Source organism: Giraffa tippelskirchi, chromosome 7 (genome assembly GCF_054371585.1).
Source record: "Giraffa tippelskirchi isolate mGirTip1 chromosome 7, T2T-mGirTip1v1.2.pri, whole genome shotgun sequence".
In the NCBI taxonomy this organism is placed as follows: domain Eukaryota; kingdom Metazoa; phylum Chordata; class Mammalia; order Artiodactyla; family Giraffidae; genus Giraffa; species Giraffa tippelskirchi.
Window position 1 is genome coordinate 50,079,113 of NC_137281.1, and position 16,640 is coordinate 50,095,752.

The following is a 16,640-nucleotide window of genomic DNA, read 5'->3' on the forward strand; positions in this document are numbered from 1 at the left end:
AGAGCTTCCCTGGTGACTTAGTGGCAAAGAATCCGCCTGCCAATGCAGGAGACCCGAGTTCGATACCTGATCCGGGAAGATCCCACATGCCGCAGAGCAACTAAGCCCGTGTGCCACAACTACAGAACCTGTGCTCTGGAGCCCGGAAGCCACAACTACCGAGCCCACACGCTGCAAATACTGAAGCCCTAGAGCCTGTGCTCCACAGCTAGAGAAGCCACTGCAATGAGAAACCTGCACGTCACAATTAGAGAATAGCCCCCGTTCGTCACAATGAGAGAAGAGCCCATGTAGCAACAAAGACCCACCACAGCCTAAAATAAATAAATATTTTTTAAAGGCAGAAAATGGACCTGTTCTAGTCATTTCTTTTGCAGATTCATTTACTGCAGAATGGTTTCTGTTAAAGTCAGGCACTGCAACAGTGCTGGAAACTAAGTACTGGAAACAACCCACATGCCACTAATAAAGGATGGGTACTGTGAAGGAGAACAAGGAGTCCCTGGTTGCCCTGGATGCATTCAAGACTGATGATGAAAATGAGGAGGAGGAAGAGGAGGCTTGGAAAGTTCGGGAGCTCAAGAGGATCAAGAGAGAGAGTGAAGATAGAGAAGCACTTGAGAAGGAGAAAGCAGAAACTGAACGTATGTAAAACCTGACTGAGGAAGAGAGGTGAGCTGAGTTTTGGGCAAATGGCGAAGTCATCACCAACAAAGCTGTGAAGGGCAAATACAAGTTCTTACAAAGCATTATCACCTGGGTGCCTTCTTCACGCATGAGGATGAAGACATACACAAGAGAGATTTTGGCGCGCTTCCTACGTGCCGCTAGTGGTAAAGAATCTGCCTGCAATTCAGGAGACACAAGAGACACGGGTTCGATCCTGGGGTCAGGAAGGATCCAGGAATAAGCAACGGCACCCCACTCCAGTCTTCTGGCCTGGAGAATCCCATGGACAGAGGAGCCTGGCGGGCTACAGTCCACAGGGTCACAAATTCAGACACGACTGAGGGACTGAGCAACAGACACTGCCCAGCAGTTTTCCCAAGTGGTGGTACCTTTAGCAATAGACTGAGAAGGAAAAAAAAAAGGGCAAAGCATATCATGAGCAATAGGTTAGCCTGTCTATAACCAACTAGAGAAGAGCATGTGTTTGCTAGCATAATCAGGGCACAGAGACCGGGGGCTGGTTGCCTTCGGGGCTTGAAACTGGGTGGTGGGAAACAGGCAGTGAGAGGCTTCTACTGGACCCCCTTTTGCATCCCATTGGATCCTGAAGCCTGAGTAAGATTCCAAGGAGGAGAAACCAGTTTTGACTAATCCTGGGGCAGAGCCAGAGCAGGAGAGGAGGGCCTTCCTAGGCCAGAATGCTCAGGATCAAAGACTGGGCCAATGTCAACTTGGGAAGGGAGGGCAGAGGCTGCGACGGGAGGGACCCAGGAGGAGGGCGGCAGGGCTGGGAGTGCAGAGCAACAGGAGGCAAGACGGATGCGAATGAACTCAAGGGCTGGCCCCCTACTTTTTAATGCTGGGGTGGGGAGGACTCTAACTGCAGAAACTGGGTGGAGCGAGCATCACCAGGCCCATGTCTCACTGATCTGGGCCCTGATTCCAGGTTCCCCAGCTACTAGCCAAGCAACCCTCAACAAGCCCTTGACTTCTCTGAGCCTCCGTTTTCTCCTGTAAAAAGGGAATAATGACACCACACATGGAGCGTTGCTGAGGCAGAGGTTCTCAAGGTCCAGCCTCAGGTCAAGATAGGTTTCAGAGAGGTGTTTGCCAGCGCCTGAAATCACACCTGGTGGTGAACCCAAACAGCAAAGAACTGCCAATACGACGCGAGGTGCTCAGAGTACGGGTCTTGTGGGGGAAGCAGGTGGTACGGTGCAGTCAACACGAGAGAGCGCAGCTGGGTTAGGAGGAGGCCACTGGGACTGGGGACCGACAGGTGGGTGGCACGGCGAGGAGCCTGGTTACCCACAGGGAGATTAGGTAATAAGCAAATATATACCAAACATAATGTGAGCTGGCACTCTCGCTGTTGGGGAAGGGAGTTACAAATATACACAGAGCTGGCACCAGCCCTGGATTGAAAGCTATGATCAAATATATAAAATATACATGTATACACGCACACACAAGTATAAAACTGAATATGGCTCTAACAGTGTACACGTACACACACCTGCCCTGAGAGGGCCCAGAGGCCGTAACACCCCAGGAACATGGGCACACAGCACACCAGATCTTGATTTCTAAATACCCTTCTTCTGGGACTTCCCTGGTGGTCCAGCGGCTAAGACTCATCACTCCCAATGCAGGGTGCCCGTGTTTGATCCCTGATCAGGGAACTAGATCCCACATGCCACAACTAAGAGTTCGCTTGCCACAGCTAAAGAGCCCAAGTGCCGCAACTAAGACCCGTTGTAGTGAAAGAAATTTTAAAAAATAAATACATATCCTTCCAGCGAAAAGAGCCAAGACTCCTAGAAGAAATGGCTGGCTCCAGGGCTGGATCAGGGAAGGTTCACAATGAGCCTGGAATTTCTTGTTATGCCAGAGAATAGGCACATGCTCAGAGCATGATGGAAAGGTGTCCAGAGGACAGAAAAGTCACCATAAGAAAAGGCTTCTAATGGCCAAATCTGGGCATAAGGATAAAAAAAAATGAAGTTAACAAATTTTAACCCACCCAATAGAACAGGAATTTGTTCTGTTACATGAATGAATGTATGAATGATGTATGAATGAATACACAAACAACTAGATAAAGAGGAGAAAGGAGCAGCTCTTTTTTCCTTTTAAACTTTTAATTCTGTATTGGGGTATAGTTGATTAACAAACAATGTTGTGATAGTTTCAGGTGAAGAGCGAAGGGACTCAGTCATACATATACATGTATCCATTCTCTCCACAAATTCCCCTCCCATCTAGGGTGCCACATAACATTGAGCATAGTTCCATGTGCTATTAAGTAGGTCCTTGTTAGTTATCCATTTTTAAAAAAAATATTTATTTATTTGGCTGTGTCGAGTCTTAGTTGTGGCTTGTGGGAGCTAGTTCCCAGACCAGGGATGGAACACGGGCCTCCTGCATTAGGAGCGTGGAGTCTTAGCCACTGGACCACCAGGGACATCCCTATCCATTTTAAATATAGCAGTGTGTACATGTCCATCCCAAACTTTCTAACTATCCCTTTCCCGTGTCCTTGTACCCCAGTAACCACAGGTTTGTTCTCTAGGTCTGTGAGTTAGGGCAGCTCTTTCTGATACCAAGCACCAGGTAGTAAATGAGGCAGCAATGATAAAATTGGAAAGTTGCTGTTCAGCAAACATTCTAAAAGCAGTGGGTTCACCAATCAAAAAATGCGCAGAAGACCTAAACAGATATTTCTCCAAAGAAGACACACAGATGGCTAATAAACACATGAAAACATGCTCAACATCACTCATTACTAGAGAAATGCAAATCAAAACTACAATGAGACATCACTTCACACTGGTCAGAATGGGATCATCAAAAAAATCTACTAACAATAAATGCCGGAGAGGGTGTAGAGAAAAGAGAACACTCTTGTACTATTGGTGGGAATGTAAATTGATACAGCCACTATGGAAAACAATATAGAGATTCCTTAAAAATATCATATAACACAGCAGTCCCACTACTGGGCATATACCCTGAGGAAATCATAATTAAAAAAGACACATGTACCTCTATGTTCATTGCAGCACTACTTACAATAGCTAGGACATGGAAGTAACCTAGATGTCCATCGACAGATGAATGGATAAAGAAGCTGTGGTACATATATACAATGGAATATTACTCAGCCATAAAAGGAATGCATTTTAAGTCAGTTCTGATGAGGTGGATGAACCTAGAGCCTATTACATAGAGTGAAGTAAGTCAGAAAAATATCATATATTATATATTAAAATATCATATATTAACGCTTATACATGGAATCTAGAAAGATGGCACTGACTAACTTATTTTCAGGACAGCAATGGAGATGTGATACGAGGGGGAGGAGTGGGTGGAACAAATGGAGATGGAGAGAGTAGCATGGAAACATATACACTACCATATGTAAAATAGCCAGTGGAAAATTGATGTATCACTTAGGGAACTCAAACTGGGGCTCTAAGACAACCTAGAGGGGTGGGATGGAGTGGGAGGTGGGAGGGAGGGGACATATGTATACCTATGGCTGATTCATGTTGATGTATGGCAGAAACCAACATAATATTGTAAAGCAATTATCCTTCAATTAAAAATAAATATTTTTTAAAAAGTAATGGGTTCAGGCAAGAATCACCAACAGATGCTAAAACTGAACAAAAATGAGAAACAGGCTATTGACATAGCTTCAACACAACTTGTCATAAAATACTGGGTTGGCCAAAAGTTCATTTGGGTTTTCCAGACGCTCTTCCAGAAAAATCCAAAGGTACCTTTTGTCCAGCCCAATACTAATTGATGACAACAGGGAAAACAGTAACTTCACAGAAGAGAAACCTGGCCAGTGGGAGTGGAGAATTCATGCACAGAATTTAGGCTGACCTGGGTCCGAACTCCTTGGGGAGTTGTGTGGGCCTGGGCAAGTTACTTCACTTTCCAAGGCTCAGATTCCTACAAGGATTTCTGTAAGGATTCAGAATAATATGCTGCATCCGTAGGTGTTCAGCAGAACATTGTTCTGAAAATGAAAGGAGGGAAACTACCGAAAAGCTCATCAGCTGGGGATGTGGGTTAAATTAAAATGCCTACACAGCCATTAGGAAAGAATGTGCTTCTGTTTACAAGAGCCGAGACATGGAAACAACGTAAACGTCCGTCAGCAGAGGACTGGATAAAGAAGATGTGGTCTATATCTATACAATGGAATGCTACTCAACCATAAAAAAGAAGTAATGCCATTTGCAGCAACATGGATGAGCCTAGAGATTATCATACTAAGTGAAGTAAGTTAGAGAAAGACCAACACCATATGGTATCACTTACATGTGGAAACTAAAATATGGCACAAATGAACTTACCTACAAAATAGAAATAGGCTCATAGACATAGACAGCAGACTTATGGTTGCCAAGGGGAAAGAGGCTGGGGGAGGGATGGACTAGGAGTTTGGGATTAGCAGAGGCAATCTATTACACTGATATATAAAATGGATTAAGAACAGGGTCCTATTGCAGAGCACAGGGAACTATATTCAATATTCTGTAATAAACCATACTAGAATGAAAAAGAATATATATATGTATAACTGAGTTGCTTTGCTGTAGAGAAGAAATTCACCCAACACTGTTAATCAACTGTACTTCAATAAAATTTAAGAAACAAGAAAAGAGGACTTCCCTGGTGGTTCAGTGGCTGAGAATCTGCCTGCCAATGCAGGGGACACAGGTTCGATCCCTGGTCCAGGAAGATTCCACATACCATGGAGCAGTTAAGCCCATGAGCTGCAACTACTGAGCCCGTGTGCTCTAGAGCCCGTGCTCTGCAACAAGAGAAGACACCGCAGTGAGAAGTCTGTGCACCGCAATGAAGAGTAGCACCCACTTGCCGCAACTAGAGAAAGCCTGTGCGCAGCAACGAAGACCCAGCGCAGCCAAAAATTTAAAAAAAAGAAAGAAGAAAAGAACATGTTTGATCAGGATGCACTGTGGGGAAGTGTGAAGGGCGGAGGAGTTTCCCGTTGTGTGTGCAATAGGACCCTATGTATGTACAAAAAATAAATAAATAAAAAGACACTTATGTTGTTGTATATAAACAATGTAATTACTATGTGATCAGATGCTGCCTGAATACTTCATGCACAGTGAATCATTTCACTCCACAACAGAGCTCTGAGGCAGGTACCCTTGACTCCACTGGACAGAAGAAAACACAGAGGCAAGGGAGAATTAAGAAATTGGCTTAAAGTCTTCTGCTGGCAGGTGGCAAAACTGTACTTTGCCTCCAGGTGGCCAGTGCTGCAGATGCCAGTGTTCCTAATCACAGCCTCTCTAGAACTGCAGAGAAAGGAGGCCAGGACCGCCTAAATCAACGGCGATCTGATTACTGCAAACCGATTAGTTGCAAAGGGCAACTAATCCCTCCACCTCCCCATCAAGGAGGAAAGAAAAGAAGTGAGGGAGTGAAGGAGGAATTTCACACTCTGCAAACTTACTCTGGTTTATGAGGAAAAAAAAAAAACAAAAAATCAAACCAAAAAACTAACACAAGTTTCAAAAGGGAAAAGGAAAAAGGACAAAGAAGTTGAGGAGGGGTTGGATAAAGAAAAAATAATGTAGTGTTCCTGGTTCATAAAAGACAGTAGAACACTAACATTAGCCTAATTCAATGGTCAGTGAAGGCAAAACTCACTCAAATTTCAATATGCTGGCACTTGGGGGAAGGGAGGAAGGGGCAGTGAGGGGCAGCCCAGTGAGGGGATTTCTGACACTGGAGATGCAGTGCTGCTGAATGAGACTAGCAACCTACAGAATCCCCCAGGTCAGAGGAGGGAGGCCATCCTCCAGGGCGTGTGTGAAATTTGGCCTATGTGAAAAATTAAAATGAGAATGGGTAGCTTGCCTTCAAATCTCAGTTCTCTAAGTCCCTGCCACCTCCTCCAGGAAGTCTCCCCAGATTGCATCTTGATGGCAGCAGCGGCAGCAGCATCCCCACAGGCTTCAGGCACACACAGGCTATGTCTAACTCCTTTCTTACACATGCTGCTTTCCTTCATGGGGCTTATCTCAGCTTGTAATTATATACTCACTAGTATAATTTCTGTCTTATGCATCAGACTATAAGCTCCCCTGAGTAGGACAAGTGTTTAACTCACTAAAAGGATCTGGCCTCAGGAAAATGGATGTCACAGGGATGGAGAAAGAGTGGTTCTCACACTTGGAACATCAGAACCACCAGAGGGCTGGTTGCGACTCAGACCTCAGATTCCTGGGCCCCAGACTGCGTTTGGGGAAGAGGTATTCTAAAGCAGCCACAGAAGTATGTGAAGGGCAGAAGAAGGCTGTGCAGAGCCTGAAAAGGAGGAAAACAAAAGGCAAGAACGTCTGGCATCTCCAACTACGGACCTCACACCAGGACACCCCACCAGGCCGGCTGTGCTGCCTGCAATGCCCTGCCTGCGCCAACCTGAAATTCTTAAATCGTTTTTCAAGAAGGGGCCCCACATTTTCATCTTGCAATTTATGTAGCTAGTCTGGCTCCTGAGAATCTCGCTGTGCACCTCGCTGTGCACTTGACCCGAGCTCAGAGAGCAACGGTACAGGGATGATTCCTAATAAAAACCATCACCGCTGTTTGAGCTAGGCATCATGCCAAGTTTTGCTTATATTCTCTCGTTTATTCTTGTCTTATGACTATATTCACCCAGGGAAAGCATACTTGCCTCAGCACCTACACACATCACCTGATCTAATATTCACAAAGAGCCATAACGAACCTCAAAACCACTATGAGCACATACCCGCTTTCAGAGACAGACATTCGGATGTGCAGAGATGGAGAATGCACCCAAACTCACACAGTCAGGGCGATGGAACCCAGGGTGGGTTCCAGCTCTGGGATCCTGGCCCCAATCCCTGCCTAAACCAAGATCTCCTTGTTAGGTGCAGTCTTTCAGGCCAATACTCTTTCCCCCTACCCACAAGTTCCACCAGACTGTCTCACTGGAGAGGCAGACAGGAGGATTCTAAGATGTCCCTGGGGTGATCCTGGGTGTCAGCTGTAAACCTATCAGACCCAGTTGGCACGGTAGTCTGGGTTCAATGGTTTGAATTATAAAGAATAATTATGGGTAGGGCCTGACTTTATTCCAGAGGTTTCAAGTCCCCAGGGACTCCAGAATCATGATTTTGGAGCACATCTTCCTTGGTAAGTACTTGAGTTTCAAGTCAGGTCTGACATGTGCTCTGCTGGGTTCTGCTCCCCACCCACGAGAAGGTCACAGGGAAGATGGCCCAGCCAGAAGGACACAGATCATCTCCAGGGGTTTGAGGCACACAGGTAGGGCTGATAAACATGACTTTAACAGTGTCTGTACTTTGAGGGTGAACTTATGGTTGCCAGGGGAGATGGATGGGGGAGGGACAGCGAGGGAGTTTGAGATGGACATGTACACACTGCCATATTCAAAATGGATAACCAACATAGACCTACTGTATAGCACACAGAACTCTGCTCAATGCTATGTGGCAGCCTGGAAGGGAGGGGAGTTTGGGGGAGAATGGATAATTGTAAAAGTATGGCTGAGTTCCTTCGCTGCCCATTTGTAACATCACAACATTGTTAACTGGCTATACTCCAATACAAAATAAAAAGTTTAATTTAAAAAAAAAGAGTGATTGAGACCTCCATGAAGGTTACCTATTCCCCCCCTGTGGCCCACAGAAGCCCCCCCACAACAAATACCCTCCCAGATATTTTGTACAAGGAACTCACATTATGGACGGAATTGTCTTCCCCCCAAACCCACATGCTAACGTCCTAACCCCAGCACCTCAGGCTGTGACTGTTTGGAGACAGGGCTTTCCAAGAGGTGATAAAGTTAAAATGAGGTTATTAGGATGGGCCTGAATCCAATACGACTGGTGTCCTTGTTGGAAGGAAAGATTAGGACACGGAGGGACGACCATGTGAGGACACGGCAGAAGACGGCCGGCTGCAAGCCTGCTAGCCACCCCACCCTTAGGAGCTTGAGGAATCCAGGGTCCTTTACCCTTAATAATAAGGCTCATGACACTAGGTCTGGGGCAGAGTTTCCAAAACAGCATCTTCAGACATGGTCTCAAAAGCCTGCAAGTTTTTGAAAATCTTACAGACTTTGAATATGTTTTAATAACTAGCCTAATAAGATACAGCACAAAGACCTTCTGGGTGGCTGGTTAATAACACAGAGCTGTCATATGACCCTGGTGTCACACCTGTATCCAAGACAACAATCACACACCACACTGAAGGGATGTAGGCTTCTCGGAAGCCCAGAGAGAACTTGGTGGGAGCACGGAGCCATCGCATGGCACACGGTGACGTCGGTGTATCAACTTCAGGAAGTCTGGTCTGCAAAATGGGTAACCATGCTGCCAGGGAGGCCATCTGCAAGCCCAGTCTCTGCCCGTGGCTACCTGGCATGGGTGATGAGCAGCGAGCACACTCCTCAACACACGGTGAAGAAACACCCCTTCCACAGGCCTGGCTCTCGTCTTATCTTCAAGTGACCCAGCCAGTTCTACGGTGATTACGTGACGGGCAGGTTTTCCTGATCTAGCAGACAGTCTCGGTCTACGTAAACGCCATTTTATACACATATGGGTAATTAAACATTTCCAGCATAAGCTTTATCAAAATCAAAATTCAAAAGAGTCTGAAGTTTGGACCTCAAGGCCTTCCCTGGTGGTTAAGAATCCACCTTGCAACTCAGGGGACACCGGTTTGATCCCTGGCCCGGGAAGATCCCACATGCCACAGAACAACTAAGCACATGTACTACAACTTCCAGGCTCATGTGCCTAGAGCCTGTGCTCCACAATGGGAGGAGCCCCCGCGACAGGAAGCCTGCACACCGCAACTAGAGAGGAGCCCCCGCTTGCCACAACTAGAGAAAAGCCTGCATGGAGCAACCAAGACCCAACACATCCAGAAAAAAAAAAGACCGGACTCAAGACTAGTAAAAACACTAACAAAAACAGACAGCTGTGGAGCAGACTTCGTACCAGGCGTGGTTCTGTTTAGTGAGTAATCTCATTTAAGGGACGATTTCTTTCTACCAGTGTGGCAGGCAGCCTCTAGATACCTCCATCACCCTGTCTCCCTTTATTCACACCCTGGTGTCATCCCCTCCCCTTTGAGAAGCAGCTCGACCTAGACTCCTTCCAATCAACAGAACATGCCAGAAGTGAGGAGACGCTGCTTTCAAGACTTGTAGAAAGGATCTTTCATCCTTGGGAAGGCCAGCTGTCAAGCCATGGGTCAGCCCTGAGGAGAAGCCGGTATAATCAGGGTCAGAGGCCCATCAACAGCCCCAGGTGGGAATCCCTCCCACTTTTTCCCTGAGAGCCTTCAGATGAGACCATAGCCCTGGTGAGAGCTGGACAGCAACCTCACGAGAGACCTGGAGCTGGCAGTACCTAGTAAAACCACCCCTAGACCTGTGACTCAAAGCAACTGGGAGAGAAAGTCATTTTCAGCTGCCACGTTTGGGAGTAATGTGTTACACAGCAATCAACAACAAACACAACCATTCCACATCACTGGTTGACTTTTGATACTATGTCACCAGTCATGTCAAAACACAGTTGCTACATGTGTACTTCATAATCTTATTATGAATGTAGTTTTCATAATAAGCACGTGACTATGTTTATTGCCAATTTTAGGTTTACACTTATTTAAGTCACATTTTGGTATGAAGGGCTTCCCAGGACTCAGAGGTAAAGAATCTGCCTGCTAGTGCAGGAGACACGGGTTCAACCTCTGGGTTGGGAAGATCCCCTGGAGGAGGAGAATGGCAACCCACTCTAGTATTCTTGCTGGGAAATCTGATGGACAGAGAAGCCTGGTGGGCTACAGTCCATGGGGGTCACAAATAGTTGGACACGACTAACGTAAGACAACACTGGGGGGAGCTTCCCTGGTGGTCCAGTGGCCAAGACTCCGTGCTCCCCAAGCAAGGGGCCTGGGTTCAATCCCTGGTCAGGGGACTAGATCCCACATGCTACAACTAAGAGTTCTCATGCCACAACTAAAGCTCCCACATGCCACAACTGCGACCAGCCAGATAAATAATAAATACTTAACAGACAACTCTGGGGGCTTCCAATATGTTTCTTTAAGATGACATATATTGCTAAATTTTGAGAAACACAAAAGATCTCTGTGGGTGCGCGTGCACGCGTGCATGTGTGTGTGTGTGTGTAAGCCTCAGAACTCTTCCTGCAACCCAAGTGTGATCTCTTAAAAACTCAAATGTGATTGTGTCTGTTCTGTTCACTGTGTGTCTCATGTTTGGCACATCTGCGAATAAATGAATGACTGTCCTGCCCCAACGTAAAACCTTTCCATGATTCCCTGTCACTCTGTGGAGGGAGCCCAGATTCTTCACAAGGCCCAGAAGCTCTGTGGGGCCCACTTCTGCAGCCTCATCCTCTCCCACTAAGCCTTGCATCTCACTCCCTTCTGCCTAGAACTCTCCATCAACTCTGCCCTTCCCACATCTTCTAGTCTTTGCCATTCTAATGAATCTCTTAAACATCCCTTCTCATTGAACAGTCAGCTGTGATCTGTAGTTTGGGACTCATCTCTGCCCACCAGGACAGGGTACCATGAGGGCAGGGAGTGTATGCATCCTTTCCTCCACTCCATCCCTGGCGTGCAGCACCAGCCTGACACAGGGCAGGTGCTCGGTGAATCTGGATTGAATGAATGACCAAGACACAGGTCGGCTGGGACCCAGTCTTCACCCTGTAAAGCCCCAGGGAGATGAATCAGTCCACCAACCAGGAAGGCAGTGTGGGACGGAGCCATGCCAGTCTCAGTTAAGAGATGGGAGCCCTGAGGGTCAAAGATAACTTTCTGAGTTGGCACCGAGTCATCTGGGAAGCAGGAATTTCTGGTCCAACATTTTCCTTAGCTAAGGTTCTGATGGGCAGAGAAAGCTTTTTCCCAGTAATGAAAGCAGGTCTCCCAAATGCTTTCCTTTTCCTGATGCTGGAAATGCAGCAAGAATAAACCATCTCCAGAGCCATAGGACTGTGCTGACTCAGCCTCGGATGCTCCTGACTCTGGGTCTTCCTCCACCCCTGTCTCAACCACCTGTCCCCTGTCCAGTCACTCCAATTTTTTTATTCTCCTCCTACCAGAAACTGGGGGATTTCTCTGTTGATGGTCAGTCTCCACCATGAACTTTGTTTTGGACACAGCTGTATCCTTACTACCTGGCCCATCTGAGAGCCTCCAAAGCCTCATCTATCACGTGCATACAATTAACACAACTCAGGGGTGAAGAGACACAACAAGGCCTCGATAATAATTAGTATTATAACTGGGGTGACTCGGCAAAGTGGAGGGGAGGTTCAGAGCCTGCCCAGGACACCACCTACTACAAGTGCTCATGAAGAAGAGTTACAACTCTTGCGGAAATGATCATGGTAAGCAAACTTGCTTCTTTTTCCAAGTGGAGGACGTAAGTGTGAGCAAAGACTGTAAGCTGAGCTGGCAGGAAACAGGTGACCTGGCCAGCCGGCCGCCTCCCTCATCACACTCCTCATTTACTTTTTTTTTTTTTTTTATAATTTCCTGGGTTTGATGAGCTGCCTTTAGAGACAGGATACTTGGTTTCTCAACCAGCCTTCGTGGCTGGCTGCCTAGGTTTCCCATCTCACCACCCCTCCACTGCCAAGTCGTCATACATGCTTCAGGGTGCAGTTGAGAACATGCCATCCACACCAGGTAGGCGAATGCCTCTCCACCCCCAAATACCTACAGACTGGCTGAAGACCTGTCCCACTTTTAAAGGCCCCTCTGAAAAGCTCTAGGGGCATGAAGCCCACCTTGGTGCACAGATCGAATTCTCCCCAGCATCTCTATTCAGGATACACATCCCCATACCTGGCACACTTAAGTGTTAGTGTTAATTGCTCAGTCATGTCTGACTCTTTGCGACCCCACGGACTGTAGCCCACCAGGTCCCTCTGCCCATGAATTCTCCAGGCAAGAATACTGGAGTGGGTAGCTATTCCCTTCTCCAGGGGATCTTACTGACCCAGGGATCTAATGCAGGTCTCCTGCATTGCAGGCATATTCTTTATTGTTGGAGCCACCAGAGAAGCCTCAGATACTTGGCAAACCGAGACATCCCATAGAATCTGGCTGTAACCAATGACATCAGGAGTGCTTGAAAAATACCCAGCTTGATGCAAAAGTCAAAGATGAAAAGAAAAGTAGAAAAAGTAACATAGAACAGGCAACCAGGCTGGCAAATTAACTTCAAATTCCTTCAGCAGAATGAGTTACACAGCATAGAGAGAGAGAAATGGATTTCAGCGAAATAATTGGACTTTGTATCCAATCCATGGTTAACATACACCTCACTTATGAAAAACAGAGATTATTTGAGAACTGCCAGTTACACAGCCCTGTGGTCTACCATCCTAGCATCCAGAATTCTCATGCTAGTGTCCATCTATAAAACACTATTTCAAAAACACACACACAAATATTTAATACCCATACAACCAAAATGTTTTGACCATTGTTAGGATTTTCCAACAGGTCTCATTCATTAAAAAGTCAATTTAACTTTGAGGTTTCCCTTCAGCCATCAAAAGGCCATGAGCACCTGCAGAGGACCACTTCAGGAATTTTATTTTTGAATGACTGATTTACACTTTAAGAAGTGCAGAGACCCAGAGATGCTTCTACAGAAATACCACGTTCTCTGCTCTTGGTATCACGCAATGAGTTCCACTTATGAGCTAAGGAGAGAGTTGGTGACCCCTTGACCCCGCTGCCTCTCTGGGTCCTCCAGGTGGATGGGCTTTTGGGGACAGGAGTGTCAGCCTGTTCACTGGAAAAACTCTCCTGGCCCTAGAATCCAGTTGGTTTACCCTAGAGGGTCCCCTGGAGGCTGCAAAGCTAGCACACAAATCTGAGTGGTTTTTGCGAAAGTGGCTCTGGAGATGCAGGAAGCAGAGCTGAAAGACATGGCCACTCTTACTCCGATTTCCACCATTACTACTACTATGTACGCTCAAACATTTGCACAACACTTTTTGGCACCAATGCCCCCCACCCCACCGCATCCCTCCCCATTCAAGTAACTTTAACAATTCCGATAGCAGTCTAGATGGGGAGACCTGGGAATTTAAATTCTCTGGAGTCAGAGAAACCTAGGTTAGGTCCCCTGCTCTGTCATTGCTAGCCGTGTGCCCCTTATCGGACATATTTACCCTGTCTCGGCCTCAGTCTCGCATCTGCAAAATGGGCTGGCATGGGAGAGTTAAAAAGCTTAAAAGGCGAATGCTGGGCCCTGAGTAGAAATGCGAGCTGGCGTTGTTAGGAAGACTCCTTCTTTCTAGAACTAGGTGGAGGCGGGGGAGCTGGGAAAGCGCAGCCCGCGGTGAGCGGACGGGGTCGTGGGGTGGGACAAGGTGAGGGTCAGGTCGCATGCCCGGCGTCCAGGTGCCCGGACTCACCAAGGTTTCCAACTCGCCCTTCGCCAGCAGCTCGTACTTGTGGCTCGAGCCCCAGAAGGCGACCTTCTGCAGCAACTTGGAGAAGCGTCCTTCGAACATAGTGAGCGGGTGCAAGCCCGTCGCCCAGCCTCCCGTTCCGCCAGCGGCCGCCTGTGCCTGCGTCCCTCGGTCCCTGGCGTGGCCGGGGCTGGCTGCGCGCGCCCAAGCCTCCCGGGCCAGGCCCAGGTTACCAGGTAGCCGCCTACCTGCCTGCCGCAGGTGAGGCCCCGCCCCCGGGGAGGAGCTGCGCACCGGGAGGCCCTCGGCGCACCTGGCCCCGCCCCTCCCGGACTTTCCCGCCCTTGGGGGGCCGCGGCGGCCCGGGAAGGCCCGGGGGCTGCAGAGGCGCCTCAAAGCTTGGGCTGTTTCCCAAACTTGCCCAATCGTTTGATGCAGCTGGAGCCGGGGGAGTGGGGTGGAGATGGGCGATAAACCAGACCCCTCCCTACCCTGAGTCACTGAGCGGGCCGGGAAGCTGAACTTTACCGAGCACCCAGGTGATTCTCCTGGGGAACCACGTGAGGTCAACTAAGATGCTGGGAGCACGTTTAATGTGAGCTGAGACTCCTATAGCTGCTAGGAGGCTCGGGAGCGGCCACGTGGCCTCTCTGAACGCGACTGCCAGTTTGTTATTGCGGGAGACGACAGCTTGAGACCTCACCTCCAGGAAGGGCCCTGGGAGGGAACCCCACGAGCCGGACAGTTTGAGGAGCCGCTGCCTTTGGGCTACACCTGGTGCTGCATGGTCTATGAACTCTTTATTCTCATTTGCAGGGCGGGCTCCTGTGCTTGCTAATCATGGGACCTGGAGCAGATTTCTTAAATATTCAGAGCCTCAGTTTACTCATCTGTAAAATTGCCACCATGATGGCATCTCCTTCATAGTGAAACTGAGAGGAAATTTGCTGGACTGTCTTGTATGGGAAAAGCTCAGGGCAGGGCTTGGCATAGTGTATTGGGAATGGGTATGGCATACTCACTCTCATCATCACTGGGCTCACACGGCTCCCAAAGCATGTGGGTGAATGTGCAGTGTAGACAGTTTTCAGCCTCCAAGTGGATATACTGAGATGTGTAAGGGCTTGGGCTTCACACGGCACGGGAATCCAGAACAAGACCCACCGCTTAGTAGGGAGGGGGCTTCAGAGGAGGCTGTGCCGCTATTCTGTGCCTCAGTTTTCTTATCTGTCGAGGGGGGTTACTTAAAGACTGTAGGGCAGGGCACGGGTATGTGTCCATTAAATTGTGCTGCCTCTTTGGAGCACATGTTTGCCACTTATCCCAGCTACTCCCCAAGGGGTGGCCATGTCAGCCCCACTCAACCCAGTGGGTTCTAGAAGCCCTTCTTGTTTCTCCCGCCTCTTCCCCTCTTTGCAGAAACCACACTGCCCACTTCCATCAATTTCAGCAAAGGCCCAGAAGTGACAGGAAAAGCAAGACTCTGGTGTGAGTCAGATTTTAATCCCAGGTCTGTTGCTAGCCAATGGGTGACCTTGGGCAATTCTCATCACCTTTTTGCACCTCAGTTTACTCACCCACAAAATGGGGGTGACACCACCTATCTGAGTCAGGGTCTGGCACCTCCAACTGAGTGCTTTGGGGAAAGTTTGATAAACAGATTATTTGTGAGCAGGGGGTGATGTGTTGGGCAAATACCTTTGCTTTGAAAGCTCCACTTCAGCTCCAGCTCAGGTTGTCAAGAATTTGTGGGTCAGGCGTGAGAATGTCCAGGGCATTCAGGAAGCAGATTCTGGGCAGTGGATATTGTGCAACATTCAGACCTGTTGGGATTTAAAAAAAGAAAAAGAAAAAAGAAGTAGAAAGTAGTTTTAAGAGACCAGCTTTATGCCTGGAATGGCTGAATGGACCCTGTTAGGCTTAAGCTTGCTTAACTTTTCTTTTCCTTGCCTTGTGATCAGAAAATGTATCTGTACACGGGTCTACGAACCTTTCTTAATTTACTGAGACTTTGTGCCTGGTGTGTATGCAATTTTTGTAAATATTTCAATCCCACTAGACAAGTTGATGTATTCCTTGGAAGGGTCTTGGTAAGTTGTACTTTTCTTTGTAAATTTGTTCTGTATTTATTCACTCTGACTTTCTGGCTCCATTGCTCATGTCTTTATTTTTGACCACTTGACCTGACAAAGGAGGATAAGACAGAGTTTCAAATTTCCCAGTTGAATTGCTTTCCTGTCCAGTTTTCCCTTTTGCCTGCAGCCTATTGGACTCTAGAGTCGACTCTCAAGGAATTAATTCAGACAAGACAGGGGATTCCCTGGCAGTCCAGTGGTTAGGACTTGGCACTTTCACTGCTGAGGGCCTGGGTTTGATCCCTGGTTGGGAACTAAGGTCCCACAGGCTGAGTGGCATGGCCAATAATAATAATAATAAAAT

The 16,640-nt window shown here is 47.7% G+C and overlaps 1 protein-coding gene across 7 annotated transcripts in view; it reads right to left on the minus strand.

Moving 5' to 3' along the window:
- ATP2C2 (ATPase secretory pathway Ca2+ transporting 2) overlaps positions 1-16,640 on the minus strand; it is a 100,228-nt gene that overhangs the window by 70,299 nt on the left and 13,289 nt on the right. For 6 of the 7 annotated variants that reach the window (XM_081511494.1, XM_081511499.1, XM_081511497.1 and 3 more), the window contains one exon: positions 15,900-16,024. Coding sequence is in view for 1 of the 7 variants with exons in the window: in XM_081511493.1 (XP_081367619.1) it covers positions 14,205-14,303 (99 nt within the window). In the remaining 6 variants the exon portion in view is untranslated. Of the gene's footprint in view, positions 1-14,204; positions 16,025-16,640 lie in introns of all 7 variants that reach the window. The other variant, XM_081511493.1, reaches the window with a different exon arrangement.